Consider the following 17,144-nt stretch of genomic DNA (forward strand, 5'->3'; position numbering starts at 1 on the left):
CAAGTCTGAGGGATAGCAATGAGTTTATACCAAAGCAACATCTTAAACTGGTGTTTCCTTAGCTCTTGTTAACTGACAAATCTGCTGGCCTACCAATGAAAACACCTGGGCCAATTTCATAAAGCCTGTAAGCACAAAATCGTGCTTAGCAATATAAGATTACCAGCCAGAATACTTTACAGCTACCATTGCTGTGACTGGTACCCCGTTCATTTCTTGCTTAGCAAAGAATGCTCAGTAGAATTTTCTGCTAAACAGCTTTATGAAATTGAAACCTGCGGACCAGACACACTGCTCGCTGCACATAAACCAGTGATAATTCATGCTACTTCATTTTGAAAGAAAACCCTTAAATTATGGACCGGTGAAAAAGCTGATGAACCAGTTAAATAAAAAGCTAACTAGTCCCATTGAGTATTCACTGAAAATGTCAACCCTGCTAGTCCGTGTAAAGTCAGTCTATTGAACAATTCAAAATGTCTACATTGGCTTTTGAAACAGTTGATTTTTTACCAAAACTCGCTAATGTTTTAAGAAAAAAACAAATCTGCAAAGAGTTAGTTTTCTACTAAGAGTGGTACTATGATATTATGAATAAATAAAGAATGACTTCATTTTTTACATGGTTCAATAGATGAACTTGCTTCATATACTTAACCGTTAGTCAAATTTCGAGTGTATGCTATGGGAGATGTTTAATATTATAATCCGTAAAATCAATAGCCCCCAGCGCCCCCTCCCCCCCCCCCACTACAATTTCCAATATTTTAATTTGGTTATTTCAAAAGCACCATAACAAACAAACAAAATTAACTTTCACCTAAACGTTTTGTAAAGAAATGTACAAATCTTCAGGGAAAAAGAATGGAAAACAACCTCCCCAAACCATACCAAATTAAATAATTGTATATGGCATTTGTGTAGAAAAGTTTAGCTTTTAAATATGTTTTGAAATCTGCCCAAACTATTTGGAAAGAGCTACAAGAAATAAACTATGAATGGGTCAAACTGTAGAAACCCTTAACAGTTTTTGTTAGTTTTTTGTTAAGTTAAATGTTAAAATATAGTATTTTTTTGAGAAATGTCAACTGAAATGTATAACAAAATGCCGACACCTTAGAAACAACTATTGCAGAGCACATTTGGAACATGATCTTGTTTAAACAATTTGAAATCAACAATTTGACAGATTTCTGTAAATATTTCCACATACAGTGTAATCGATCATTTGTCGTAGAAACATTGAATAATTCAAATAAAAAAATTAATGGCATTGAATTTGATAATGGATATTCAAACTTTTAATTTACAAAAGGGACATTATATATATTTTATTGAAGTGTTGGAGGAAGGTTAAAGCTTAACAGAAAAAAAAAAAACCAGGAAAACAAATCAGATTTTCAACATTGTAAATCAGCCTAAGATGGCATCCCAGTTCTGATCCTTGTTATTTGACTGTGAAACACAGGTCTTGTGTATAAAAACGCATTATATACATGTACTGTTGCGACGCTTCAAAATTAAATGTTAGCGCCCAATATGGATAATTATTGGACACTACATGAAGTTGTTTCCTAAACTTGTTTATAAATACAATCCCTACCCATTTGTTCCAACTCGGTACATGTATAATGTATAATGGTGGTACAGGTATCTTAGTCTGTGTACCAAAGCCAGACTGCAATGGTTGTTAATAAATACAAAACAGTCTGGACCCACGTCACTGATCCATATTTCTTAAGCAAATACGGTAAAAGCACAATCAGTGTTTTAACAAGTATAGTTTAATGAAATAGTTCTATTATATGGTGTTACTTTCATCTTCTTCAGTATACATGGTTAGAAGGTCTATCTTAACTTCTGGCACATCAGTTAAAAAAAAAGCACTTGATTTGAAGAATAATGTGTGAATGTACACTTCATGCAGCATTGTAAACCAAAGTATTCAAGAACAGGCATATCACACAGGCATACATTATATCTGACAGGAACTTGCTAGTTCTTTGATACCCCCCCCCCCCACCACCAAACAGAAAAGGCACATCGATTTACCCTTTCATACAACAAACAACCTGTTTATGTAATCTTTACATTATACATCCAACTCAAAATATTTCAGAGAAAGTAAACATTGATGGCTGTATCAATCAATCCCATGATTTATTTAATGTAAAGTGAAAATGAACTTTGATGGTAACCCTACAGATCTTATTATTATATTTATAACCCGTTTTTATATAGCGCTTTTCACACCCGGAGGGCGTCCCAAAGCGCTTCACATTATTACCCCTGGTCACTGGGCCTTAAATCACTCCTTAAACCATCTCAGCTCCCTGGTGGGGAATACAGCCTCGTGCAACATTAATATGCGCTACTCGGCTAAATCAATCACAAGAACCATCTCTGCCCTCACAGGTACCCATTTACCCCTGGGTGGAGAGAAGCAATTATAGTTAAGTGTCTTGCTCAGGGACACAAGTGTCACGACCGGGATTCGAACCCACACTCTGCTGAACAGAAACACCAGAGCTTGAGTTCGGTGTTCTTATCCACTCGGCCACGACACCCTACGTTATTCATTGGGTACATTCGATTAGCTTCCCTGGGTCGTCCCCGGTACGTTTGAACAGCTTTGACGTCATTCCAGGGGCTCACCCGGGTCAGCCCCCAGTGTCCGGCCTGTGGACTGGGTCACTGGGGGCTATCTTGGTGTATGCTTGGCATACAGGATGGGCCAACCTCTAGCTGAGGGCGCCAAACTCAAATCACGTCATATGCACAGTAAATCCACAGGGTCCATTGGAATTGGTACTCTTTGAAAACTGGAAATGTACTTATCAATGAGTCATATTCCCTCATGAATAAGTGGTATACTGGGTATACGCTGTGCCACTATTGCACTTATTAAACACTACCTTGGTTATGAATTAACTGGACGTTCAAGGGTAAGATGTCCACAGGCCAGCGACACATGTAGCGGAAGAGGGTCAAAGAGCAAACTGCACTTGACCTTTGTGAAGTGTACTCAGCATTTGAGAAGCTCTGACAGATAAACAGGCTGATTTGACTCTGGCAGACATTAATATACAACACAAATTAGCACTTCTACCTGTTGATGGACACAAAGACAAAAGTAAAAAATACTTTATAAACGATTTCAGAATATAGATTTTTAACCAGTTTGCCTTCAGTCTGCATGATACAGTGTATGTTTTAATTTTGACCAGGGAAGCTATACAAGACGCACAAGTGTCAACTGTTTAGCTTTTAAAGGCAAAGTGTACCATTGTTTTTTTTTGACCACTCAATTGTTTTATTCCTATACAACAATCAAACTAACTTGTGGGAATTTCATGCTGTGAAAATCGCTACATATTTGGTGCAGTTCATGAAGGAAGAATAATCCGCATAATGGAATAATACACAATCTTGAGTACCATTTCATGCATAAGCGTTTCTCAGATTGAAATGTTTCTGAATCCCTCTATCTTAAACCACATTCCTAAGACAGTGGACACTATTGATAATTGTCAAAGACCAGTCATCTCACTCGGTGCATCTCAACATATGCACAAACTAACAAACCTGTAAAAATTCTAACTCAATTGGTCGTCAAAGTTGCGATATAATAATGGAAGAAAACACACTCTTGTCACACAAAGTTGTGTGATTTCAGATGCTTGTTGTATATGAAGGTGACAGTTCTTTTCTCAAGCCAAATTTACCTTGTATCAGCAGACGTTACTGTACTGAAGATAGGTCCTAAGCCCAGGGGGTAGGTTCAGATCCAAAAGGTTATCAGTCTTGGGTACCAACCGTCTAATGGCAAGGCGACACATGTGTTGTAGTTTCTGAACCTCCATGGGAGCAGTAAAAAATCTCACAGAGCCGTTTCTTGTTCTGTGGATAGAGAGAAACAATAGTTACAGTCGACTCTTGTTAATACGAGGTCTGCCGGACTGGCCCATTTTCCTTGTTATATCCGGAGCTCGTCATATCTGAGCCCAGTAATATTCATTGTACTATGTACATAGTGCATGACACAACGGCCACAAGTGTACACATAGATAAGGCTACTGCAATGGATAACTGTGTGCAGAGTAGTAAAACTGTTCAAATTGAGTTGCTTTAATTATAAAAGTCAATTTATAAAACCAACTTACATTCTACAAGATTGAAAAAAATGTCTTAGATTGTAACTTGGTGTTCTTGTTTAGTGAAGTTTCGGTGAAAAACTTTCCTCGCAGGCAGTCAATAGAATCTTGATTAAGCTTTTTCCGTTTTTTTCTGCCGAAAATGCATGCACCTGAAACTCACTGGATCAGGTATTTTTTGCTTGAGATTTCACGTGAGTTGATGAATAGTATGGAATCTGCTAAAAAAAATTAACAAAAAAGAAGTAATTTTCGGGAATTTTGTATGTTACATTTGTGGTTTAAGTTCCCTAAACTGAATTTCACAGGTATACCATAATGAGGATCAATCAACAAGATGAACAAGCTACTTACCCAGTTGCCAAAACACGCCCATGTGCAGAATAGCTGCAACATAAACCATCTGTTACATTAGCGACAGCAATTGGGTCTGACGTGTCAAAGAGTGACCAAAAGCGAACTAACCTGAAAAGATAACAAATCAAACACACACCTATATAAATCCCTCGTACAACTTAGTAGTAAACAAAGAATTTGAACTAGCCTGGATCTACCACTGCCTGGACCCAATTTCATAGAGCTGCTAAGCATAAAAATTTGCTAAGGGAAACAAAATACTGGCAAGCACACTTGTAATGACCTCTAATCAAGGACCCCCTTTGTTCAACGCTTTGTCCTGACAAGCATGGACCCCATTGTTCTCCTTTGTGATAGCAGTTATTGACCTTTTATTCCTTGTTGTTATACATGTTCAAGTCATTGATTAGAATGTCACTACAAATTCATGCACACACTTATTGCAAGTGTGTCAATGTTTAAATTTGTTGATAGGGCCAATCACTATATAAATGTCAATGATCACTGAGTGCTCTACAGTAATTCATGGATACTTTCAGAAGATGTCTGTTTGATCTTAAATTACAGATTTATGGGGGTGGTGAAGGCGAGTGTAACATCTTCACCCGCCAACAGAGGGCAGTAGTTCTTGCTTGATAGTTTTAATTAAAAAATAGTTGAACCTAAGCTTCAAGTATCCTCACTCTCAATCCTTCATTAAGGCCACATGCCAACAGCGAGTTGAACTTCTTGTCAGAGAATTCCTCTTGAGTACTTACTTGTCATCACACACTGTTGCAAAGTGGCTACCGTCAGGTGAGAAGGCCATGTGTCTGACGAAATTGTTATTGGAGCCGCCCGCAAATACCGGTAAAAGTGGTGGGTAAACATGGCTGAAGAAAACAAAAAAAGTATAGGAGTGAAACTTCTATGGAAACACTGCTCACAAAGAGTATTTGATTACTTTTAAAATATTCCTCATTCTTTTCCATGAAACTACGCAGGATAAAGCTATAATGTAGATCTCCAAAGTGTTATCCATGGAAATGTGATACTTTACCTAGCTGTTCACATAATAAAAGGGTGCTGTAACCAGTCAAACACCTTGATTATAATGCCCAGTCTCGGAATTATGTTATGCAAATTACGCATACATTATACAATTGTTTCACGCTCTGACGGGTCCATGGCGTTTTGTACACCCGAGAGGGGAAATGGTACCCGAGGCGGAGCTGAGGGTGCCATTTTCCCCCAAGGGTGCCCATGGACCCCAATCACAGCGTGCAACAATTGTTTTGTTATACCTTGGTAACATTAATATTCCTCTTCTCGAAGTTCTGTTGTAAAATTGAATAATGGAAAGTCAAGGATGATAGTTCCAGGCCTTCATGTACTTACTGGTACGCTTTGAGATTGACTCCAGTGTGAGGGTCCCATAGAAGTACTCGTGCATCATATGATGCTGTGGCTAGGAGGGCACCATCTGGAGAGAAATCGCAGGTGACCACATCGTGATAGTGACCAATCAATCGCCGGAGAATCTTGCATTGCCTCAGGTCCCATAAAATCACCTGGATTAAAAATGAAAAGCCTGTCGTTAATCCTTCAGGAGCTATCCTGGATCCTAGAGGAGTCCTATACCAAATTATTCAAACTGGGTGAGGTCTCTTTAAGGGCATTTTCCTTAAGAGATGAAACAAAAACAGAAGACGGATAATGTATACAAAATGGTTTGGAGTACAAAACAAATTTCAGGCTGTAAAACCTCCAAAATTGTGAAATATTCTAATAATTATTTGGGAGGCTAATTTATCCTTACTCACAGCTGAGAAGCTTAACTCAAAAAAAGCGTGGACTACGAAAAGACATGTAAAGGCAACTTTTGGCAGCCAGCCACATCAACCCATCCCATGTTCGACCACAGAGCATAGCATAGGGCCCAAAGAAAAAAACTAGGGGTCGATTTCACAAAGAGTTAGGACTAGCAGATATTAAAAACATATGGCTAGTCCTAAGTTAGGATGAGTAACGTCCTAACTAGAGATAAGACTAGTCCTAACTCTTTGCGAAATCGTCCCCTGGGCACAGGACAAACCCACAACTTTACTCTCGAATGGCCACAGTAGTGAGAGCTATTTCACGCACTAACCACCCACCCTGGTCATTAAAGCCGAGTTTCCATGATCAGAACTTTTTTTCTGTTATCAACCAGGCTTTGCGTAACTGCAGGCCTCGAAGTTCGCCGATGAAAGGACACAGCAATTTCCCTCATGGTAAAGGGCAATTTTACGAGGAGAGTGTAAATTTGTATTGGAACTTTAAAAAGTACACCACAGCAAAAGCACAGTGCACCACGGCTATTGATGTGGTAGCTGTGGGATATTCCGAGGCATGTAACTGTACTTACAGTTTTCTTGGCACCAACTGATGCTACCATATTTGCATCTGGTGCGAATGCACACCCATAAACCCAGTTGGAGTGCCCTCTTAGTGTAATGGCCATGTTACCATCATCCTTTAGGTCCCAGACTTTCAAGGTGTTGTCTCGTGACGCTGACAACAAAAGAAGACTTCCATCGGGGGAGAATTTCAGGTCTCTGATAACGTCTTTGTGATCGACCAAAAGAAGCATTTGCCCTGAAATTAAATAACAATGGAAATGGAAATTCGTAGCATATTATGATATGAAAATGTGGAATACATTGTACATGGCAATATGCCAAGGTTACAAAAAGCAGTCATGAGTCATGCAGTGATGTATATAGTCGTTCACACGGAAAAAATAAACTGCCAAACAGACAAGTTTAATGTAGTTTCATATTTGACACAATGCATTCAACAAAGGGCAGTATAAACTTGGTTCATTCAACAAATTTTATACAAACAGATCATTCCAGTTCTCTTGATAATAAATTTGTGTGTTTGGCATAGTTCATGTCAATGTAACGCCATGGTAACACTTACAGCTTTGTGGATACATATTTTGCATGTATCGACCTTGGAAAATGTAGTTTACAATCTGTCAGACATGTATTATGTTACAAGCCCAATGGTCAACAAGACAATGAACATTCAATTTTTGCTCACTTGACCCATCCTTCTCAGTGCTTCTAAAATTTTACAATGCACTGGACCAGAGGCAATCAGGCCTGTATGCTTCGTTTTTGAAAGGGCAAGGGCACCAAGGCATTTTCTCACTAGTAAAGGGCACCCTTTAAAGAGAAGTCCAAATTTCTTGTGTTTTTGAATTTTTTGTAAGGTTATTCTCAAATGGTGACTTTAATTATAATATCCTGTCAAATTTGTTGAGTACAAAAGTCCAGGTACATGTACCCATAAGAACAAAATAAGATCTTCAACGACAACAACAAATGTTAAAACTGATGTCATTTTGATTTACACAGGAAGGTCTTTTCGCGTCTTCTCTGACTTTAATATGTGGAAAATATTTTGGTCCAAAAAAACAATTCTGAGCAACATGCCCTGTGGTCTTGTGAATTCCCATCCCCCCCCACCCAAATTCAAGCCCTGCTTTTTGCAAATTATACCTGATATAATTTAACTCTTGAATTTCTGTATGGCTATAAACCATGGCAGAGCCATTTGAAGAGGTGTAGCTTGGGATCGCATCACTACATGTAGGCCTACCTGTATGGCCAGGCCCTTTGAATTAAAACCCTTTGGGCTTTCAGATCAGCCAGGGCCAGGTGTATACCACAAGTTAGCGATTTTCCAAAAGGTCAAATCTATAGAAACTGAGCCACAGTGTAGAGTCAATATGGCCGTATGGGCAAACTGTAATTCAAGCAAACAGTGACTACACAAAGGCCAGTACATAGTAGAATGTCAAGGGTCTATTTGCCAATAACACTTGGTATGATTACACAGTGACACTCACACTTCAGGTCACTTTTTGTTGGCCAAAAACATAAAACGCCCTCTAGAGGCTCCATATATGTATAATGCACCATACAAGCTTAATACATGATACGTGCAAGTTTCCTCTACAAAACCAGTATAAATTGTGGATTACCCATTACATTGTAACCTTTGACATTCTTGTCCTTTGTACAGTACACGTGATTTCCTCCTTTATTGCAGATTCTAAGTTTCAGTTTGTAATCAAAAAGGTAAAATGATCATGCTGCTACCCATATAATACAGAGGTGCAATAATACTCAAGGAAGTTCAACTGAAACAGAAAGCCACCGTAGCAAACAGAGCAAATGAGACAAAATTATTTGTGAATTCTCAGGACCAGTGAGAACCCTCTTCTTAAATCAAGAGGTCCGGCTGGCTACAGTCCAAAAGCTTCTCTCTAGGGCCTATATTACATGTATGCAAACTGGTACTTACCAGTATGCGTGAAGTTGTTTGCATTACCTGTAAACATGATAAAGTGCATACCGGCACCTGTCTGACTTCGGGGATACATTTTTATTAATAAGTGTATGAACAAGTAACTCCCTCCCCAACCCCCATTTTTTAATAAAGCTTGCCATTGAGTAAACAGACTTTGAAACCAATATGTCTGTCTTAAAATTATTGCAGTATAAGTACGTCACAATTCTAACCCAAAACGAGGCCATAGGCGCAGCCATTGGTGGCGGACATGCACCTTTAGCCTCATTTTGGGTAAGAATTGTGACGTCATGCATGAATATTAAGAGAGGCGTATTAATTGCACAGTTGTTGATGTGGTAGAGCCATGTACATTGCACACAGTGCTATGAGTAGTCACATGCAGTGCTCACCTACTACATTGCAGACTGGTACGCATTATACCATGCAAATTTTTTTGATAGCTAAAACATTAGACATGACATGATGTTTTGCACAAAGAACTTGATTACACTGAAGTTATTTGTGTACATAGGCCTAATATGCAACTTTGATGTACTTTACATGTGGGTTTGTACATATGCCTGTGGGGATAACTCACATTGTGATTTACCCAGGCATATTTGGCCCTTGAAAAATTTATGAGAAATTGAAGAGGAAAAAAGTCAATGTCATACAGCAGGTCTTCATAGATTTGTTTAGGCTCTAATGAACACTTTCACTGATCTTCTGAGGGTACAAAAAACATAAATCAAAGTAGTATTAGAGTACCATGCCAAGATCCACCCCATGTACCTTTGTTGGTCTATGAAAAGCGTTTGAAAACCCTATTGTTATAAAATGCATGGTTGGAAAGATGTTTTAAAAGTAGAATAAACAATGTAGGCCTAATGATCCACACACAAATGCCTCAAAATGGCATGGTTTTCCTTATACGTTGTGAACTGACACGACATGCCATTTTGTGGAGTCAAGTTTTTTACTCCATAAAATGGCCGAATGTGTTACACCAGGATTTGTTGCTGTAAATCAAGAAAATTCCATATATTCACGTATCCTGATCTCAAAATATTGGCGGTGACTTTAAGAGCACACTGATTGAAACGTTGAGTTGTCCATCACCGGTTCTTCTCAGGACCAACACAACTCAAAAGAGATTTACATGCGGTGCTACTGCAAACGTACATGTAACCTAATTACTTGTATCATGGAGCAATAAACTAGAAATAGGCCTACTCCCACCATGCAAGGTTTACAATCTTACTTGAAAAGGTGTAAACTGGTTTTAAAGACACTGGACACTATTGGTAATTGTCAAAGACCAGTTTTCCCACTTGGTGTTTCTCAACATGCATAAAATAACAAACCTGTGAAAATTTGAGCTCATTTCGTCGTCAAAGTTGCGAGATAATAATGAAAGAAAAAACACCCTTGTCGCACCATGGTCACACCCCACGAAGTTGTGTGCTTTCAGATGCTTGATTTCAATGCAATGTTCATGGCTTACGGTTAAGAACACCGGATGTCAATTCTGGTGGTTCTGATCGAGTGTGGGTTCAAGCCCCAGTCACGACACCTGTGTCCTTTAAAAGCAAGACACTTAACCATGATGCTGTGCCTTCGGATGAAATGTTAAGCCTTTGGTCCTGTGTGTTGTTTAAGGCACGAAGAAGAACCGCAGTGCACTTATCGAAAAGAGAAGGGGTTCGCCCCAGTGTTCCTGGTTTCATTGGCAGCACTGTTGCGCCGCAGCACCTTGTAAACCATTAAATAGTGCAAGGTCTCATAATTAAAACTTAGTCCAAATATACCTTGCAGGAAAATACTGTATGTTAAAGGCAGTGGACACTATTGGTAATTTGAAAGACTAGCCTTCACGGTCGGTGTATCTCAACATATGCATAAAATAACAAACCTGTGAAAATTTGAGCTCAATCGGTCATCGAAGTTGCGAGATAATGATGAAAGAAAAATAACCCATGTCACACAAAGTCGTGTGCGTTTAGATTGTTGATTTCGAGACCTCAAGTTCTAAATCTGAGGTCTCGAAATCAAATTCGTGGAAAATTACTTCTTTCTCAAAAACTACTTCACTTCAGAGGGAGCCGTTTCTCACAATGTTTTATGCCATCAACCTCTACCCATTACTCGTCACCAAGAAAGGTTTTATGCCAGAAATTATTTTGAGTAATTACCAATAGTGTCCACTGCCTTTAAAGCGCATTGAGCTTCACCGAGTGATGGATATGCACGCTTTATAAAAAAAACTACTATTATTCCTAATACTATTATGAATACTCACCAGTAGTGATGTCGTATGTCCTTATCTTGCCTGATTTGAGCCCCATAGCCAAGATCAGTTCATAATTCATGTCCAGGTGCTCATAGAAATGGTACTTAATGTTAATGTTCCGCCATTTCTTATGTGGCTTTGAGGCACCGAGTGCTAATGACCACACCACCTCACCACAGTCAATAACCTTCATCATGTGATGTCTTGGGGAAGACTGCTGTTGGTTGTCGCCCTCTGTTGGCAGCGAACCGTCCTGTTGCAGGTTGACAGCGCCATATTGGATGGTGTTGATGTTGTTTAAATCAGCACTACGATTAGTGAACAAAAAGGCATTTGATTAATTAAATTATTAAACTGGTTATAAATGACAGGAAATTTGGTTACAAGGAACTTTTTGTAAGGGTCAACTACAACAAAACATGCAGTCTAAATAATGATTATTTTAAAGGCAGTGGACACTATTGGTAATTGTCAAAGACTAGCCTTCACAGTTGGTGTATCTCAACAATGCATAAAATAACAAACCTGTGAAAATTTGAGCTCAATCGATCATCAAAGTTGCAAGATAATAATGAAAGAAAAGTAACCCTTATCACACGTAATGTGTGCGTTTAGATGGTTGATTTAGAGACCTCAAGTTCTAAATCTGAGGTCTCTAAATCAAATTCGTGGCACTTCAGAGGGAGCCATTTCTTAAAATGTTTTATACCAGCAACCTCTCCCCATTACTCGTCACCAAGAAAGGTTTTATGCCAATAATGATTTTGAGTAATTACCAATAGTGTCCACTGCCTTTAAAACAAAGAAGCTTGCGCTGAGCTTGTCTTTCTCTTTGATTAGGACAAACAGATGGACTTGTTTTCAAATAAAACTTCACAATAAGCATGAAACGCGCCCAAGCTTACGAAGCATACAGGATATGTACCTTCTTTGGACCTCTAGTCGAGGGCGCCCTACTCAAGGTCTATTACCAATCCTGTATGTTGTATTTAAAAAAGTTAATTTTCTGTTTCAGGGAGCTTACATGGTATTACTATGGTCATCCCAAGGAATGAGTCTGACTTTGCCGTTGCCGAAGGACCAAGCAAAGTAAGAGCGATCAGGAGCAAATGCTACAGCCCATGTCTCGTGGTTCACCGTACTGTTCCTTGGTGCAAGCACCTGGTATTGAGTACCAGTTGGTCGCAAGTCACAGATCGGCTTCGCTTGGGCTGAATAAAGGAAGACAAAAGAAGAGTATCAGTATTAGGTAGGCCTGATTTTGAGTTTGTAATTAATTTTGTATCCTCTTCAAGGTGCTTGTAAAATTATTCTTACCAATCGTGGTTTGTCTTACTCAGATGTAATTAGGCACCAGAAGTATAATACAATGATGTGAACAAAAATCTTTCTATAGGATTTGAGGCATTGGATGGTGAGGTATCAATGTATATTTGGTTTGGTGACCAATTCAGAACTGACTCCGCGGCAGTACAGTTAATTACGATCCTATAAGCCAAAGTAGTAGTCCAGTCTATTTTCTATACCATCCGCCCTGGTAACAGTTAAAAGCAGGACAGTTCTTTTCAGAACTGAGAAGTCTCCCGAACCTCCGATTATCTACTCCAAGGCAGTAGAATAAAGCAAGACAGTTCCCTAAGAACAACTGTACCTGGCAAGTAGATACACACATGGTGTTACTGCAAACCAAATACAAAAATCTTTCTAAAAACATGTTCTCACATTTCGTTGTTGTTTTTAAAGTATTTGGGCATGAGCAGAAACCTCTCTTGTTGTTGTTGTTGATTAGGTTTTGGGGATCCCACCAAGAATCCGGAAATCAGAGAAACAGAGCGCCCACTACGTTTGTTCATAACAAGCGTGTACAGCCTCTGCACACATGCCAGGCATGGCACAGTTATACCATGGAGGAATAATTTATTCCTCCATGGTTATACGCAAGCAAGCCTCTGTACAGTGGACCTACTAAACCCTTTTGTCATTGAAAGCAGCATGGTGAAATAGCAAGCTTCATTGTGGCACTGTCCAGTTCTGTTTACAAACAAAAAGCCACACCACCAAAACTGACCAATAGGGAGGAAGGCTTAACAAAAGAATGTGGGTGAGGCTACTTTGGGGTGGGGGAGGGGGTTACAGGGGGGTTACAGCAACTTTGGTAAGATCATCAGTAATTCAATGGTCTTGCCTTTTAAAATCACAAAACAAACTCAAAGGAGTTGTAACATATTGAAGGCAGAAGGCTACATGAATTTAATTCACAGTAGTATGAATACGTAGTAATGTATGCAGTCCATTTGAAAAATTTGGCAGGTGAACTCTTATGTAGGCCTATAAATGCCGGGGGCCGATTGATATTGTTTGTGATTTTAAGAGCTTACCCATTTTCAAAAACAAGTTTTTTTACCTAACACAGACAGTATAGTAGGCCTACATGAGTATGTGTACATGTGCCCTTTTTGGACCTCTTACACCCCGTTCCCTCTGGACCCCGCATTGATCTCCCAGTTCGAGAAAAGGGCGATCAAGACCCCGAAAGGGAGATAAAAAGGCGATCAAAGAGAAATTACCTCCAGTGGGAATGCGAGGGCGATCAGGATCTGACCGTGCGACTTTGATCCTCCTCCGGAATAGGATTAAAGCGTGATCTGATCGCCGTTGTGGATTAATGGGCGATCAAAAGTCTAGTGGGAACGCAAAGGGCAATCAGACCCCGCAATTTGCGAGCGAAACAGTTGTTTTTTGAACCCACTTTCGTTCCCAAATAGGAGGATCAATGCGCGATCATACTCAAGTGGGAACGCGACAGCGATTTCAGGCCTGCAACTTATCTTGTTGCGGGATCCCGATCTCGAAATTGTGGATCCAGTGGGAACGCGGTCTTAGTATGTGAGCTCATGGTGATAGGCCTACTGATTACCATACAACAATAGACGTTAATTTATGCAAGGAAAATGGGCAACCAGGTTAAATCATGACACACACTGCTGACTTCACAACTGATCTGATAGTCTTACTGACACTTCCTTGAACACTTGAGTTAGGTCCCGAGTCTAACATCCAAGGTATAGGCCTAAGCAGTGCATTGGATTGGACATTATGCCAACAGTGGAATATTCTAGTCTTCACGTAAACACCATTGTAGGTCAATGAAAAATTATAAATTTTTTTACATTCATCAACTGTATTGAACTATGCCTCTCATACTCACTTTGCTGTAGAGGGAACACTTTTTTTATGATAGGCTTTTAAAGTTAACTTACCTTTACTTTTTCCAGTCATATCAAATTCATGGATTTTAGTATTCCAACAAATAGTTTTTACAGCTGAGTCTTATGAGTATGACTACACATAAATTGGTAATTTTCAGGTGAGCGGCAATTTACACATAGATAAAATGCGACATAAAGTACAATGTCCGTCTGTGCTATCTCTGAAAAGTCACCTTCAGTACCAGGCAGTTATTGAAACCTATGGCGCTATTTCATCATCAATGTCAATAATCCATGTGTGACATATTTATTGTAATCAGTGTACAAACGTTGTATCACAAAAACACATAACAAGTGTATACTCTTACATTACTAAATTTAATTATACAATTTTTTCCAGGGATTATTTGAAGCACTCAACATTTTGATATTATCATTTGAATAGTACCCTGTAAAAACAGGCTCAATTGTACAATGTCATGTGTGGCAATGAGAACAAATCACAGAGCAACAAAAGGTCCAAATAAAAAATCATGGTGATTTCATCTTTCAAAATAATCAGTGTAACCATGGTGTCACTTAAAATTTGAAATTACTGAAAAAAATTATCAACGTTGACCTTATCTGACTGAATGAATGAAATATTATATAAAATAAGGAGTGATTAGTAATAGTAGTGAATGTAGGCTGCATTCACAATAATGTTTCCTATACAGTGACCAAAAACCAAATTATTTGGCAAAAATAAATCAAAACACAAGAGTACCACAAACATTATCTCCACGATTGCCATGTCCTCTATCCTTGCAACAGCATGCTGGTAGGTAGTGGTATGGGTACTGTGTGCCCACATAACTACTGCCTTGCTTTGTTTCAAGTTTGATTTGAGTTGAAATAAAATCATGGCCAGCCATCAAAACAATTTGGCGCTTCCTTGGAAACCATTCCACATACCCACGATCGAGTGGTTTCCTATTCAATATGTCATAATAAACAAACACAGTACAACAACTACAAACGAAAGGGTTAAAATTAAAAGAAACATCAAGAGTTTTGATTTGAGATCGTCGTTTTTATGCCTACGTGCGTGCCTACTGAGTGATAGCTCCATGGTACGACAACAACAAGCAACATTCAAGCATTGAATACTCACGTAATTTTTCAGTCGTGGTAAACTGGAAACTGGCCATCACTGGCCGACCACTCTCCAATACCACGTCTGTTTTGGAAGACTGGTGGTATAATCCTTGATCATGAACAGCTTGACCATAAGCAGAATTCCCACTTCATCCAACCATCCAACAAACGTAGTTTAATTTTAAAATCCAACCAAAAATACTGAAAGTGAAATCCAGAGGCTTGTCGTGGGATGTGGCTGTGACGACAAAATACGCATGCGTGTATGAATTACAAACAAGGCGTTGAATAAACAAACATTACTACTTTGTGTTTAGACGTTATTCTTCACATTTACAGAAATATCAATGGCTAAATCTATCCCAAACTAACGTATGTCAATTCTACAGAACGATCCCAACACATTGAAAGGTTCAGCTGGTTGTTATGACTCCGTTTATGGCGGAGGATTTCAATGATTCATGAACTGTTTTTGGTGAGCAGAATATTCGAAGAACGTAAACACACAGTGACGACATCCATATGATGACAGTGTGTGTGTGGTGTAACAAAAATAAAAACCCTATAGAGATAGAGGGCGCTGTTGGGAATACGGCATCCTTTTTGTCACGGCCGGTGGTGTCGCATGCAATGTCCTGTATGCAATACTGTCCGGGACAGTATTGCATAATGGTCCGCCGGACAGCTTTGCGTATGCAATCGTGTCCGCCCGGACGCTGCTGCACAATGCAATTGTGCCCGGACACATTTACATAAGCAGTTGTGTCCGCCCCGTGCAAAACCGACGCCCTTGGTCGACGGAACACGTTCGCCAAGTGCATGTCATGAATGGAAATGTTCGGCCGTTGGGTAAGGAGATTTTGTCCCCGGATGAGATTCTCCCCGAGCGTTCTGTCCACACCCCCGTCAGGGCGAACGGTGTATCCAAACTTCTTGTGATAGCGCCCTCTTCTGAATCCCCCTCCTCCAGCTAAAAGTAGTTTCCCATGGGATTGGGGACAGGATCTCCGGTGGACAGGATAACCTGGGGCACCGGCTTTTATTTAGATAGGCCTAGCGTAGTGATCGGTAGGGAGGGTGTGGGGGGAGGGGGCGGGGCTACCCTATCTTCAAATGGGTTTACAGACAGATCAATCGGAAGAGTGGATACATTGTTAAGGTCCCAAGCCTTGGATATTGCTCATGTGTGCGAAAAATTACCACTTCTCATTGTTCAATTAAGTTTAATCAAGTTTTAAAGTTCTGCATCTTGTTTTTCGGCAGCCAATCAGCATGCAGCACTTCCACGTCGAAGCCAAACAACCACCACAAGAGGGCGGTATCTTAGAAGGTTCAACAATCACCACCTGTGACAAAAAAATATGTTTGTGATTATCATTGAATCAATTTTATCTGGCCCTAGAAAAACACACAGACCTGACTTCTTGCTAAGCCATTGCTAAAAGTGTAACCAATTTTGAGTATTAATCATTATTTATTTTATTATCATATAATTAACGCAGGCAACACTTATTTTCCATTTCAGACAGCAGTGATGGGCTTGCTTCAATCCTCTCCTCGAGAAATCTCACACTTTGGCCAATGCGATCCTGCAAACTACAAAAATTAATGTCCCCTAATGACTGCACATTTAATTCAGCAGGTAGCCGCAAAATGAAGGGTGTGGTCAACAAT

The 17,144-nt window shown here is 39.5% G+C and overlaps 1 protein-coding gene across 1 annotated transcript; it reads right to left on the minus strand.

Moving 5' to 3' along the window:
- Positions 1–2,598: 2,598 nt before the first annotated feature.
- On the minus strand, positions 2,599–15,978 carry LOC117290416 (WD repeat and SOCS box-containing protein 1-like). The gene is made up of 9 exons (XM_033771813.1): positions 15,487–15,978; positions 12,149–12,335; positions 11,134–11,432; positions 6,898–7,127; positions 5,889–6,061; positions 5,270–5,383; positions 4,509–4,619; positions 3,726–3,900; positions 2,599–3,109 (listed from the first exon to the last, which is right to left on the minus strand). The coding sequence occupies exons 1-8, from the start codon at positions 15,521–15,523 to the stop codon at positions 3,732–3,734; spliced, it is 1,320 nt and encodes a 439-aa protein (XP_033627704.1). The 5' UTR covers positions 15,524–15,978; the 3' UTR covers positions 2,599–3,109; positions 3,726–3,731.
- Positions 15,979–17,144: the final 1,166 nt, after the last annotated feature.

This window comes from Asterias rubens, chromosome 5 (genome assembly GCF_902459465.1).
Source record: "Asterias rubens chromosome 5, eAstRub1.3, whole genome shotgun sequence".
Classification (NCBI taxonomy): Eukaryota; Metazoa; Echinodermata; class Asteroidea; order Forcipulatida; family Asteriidae; genus Asterias; species Asterias rubens.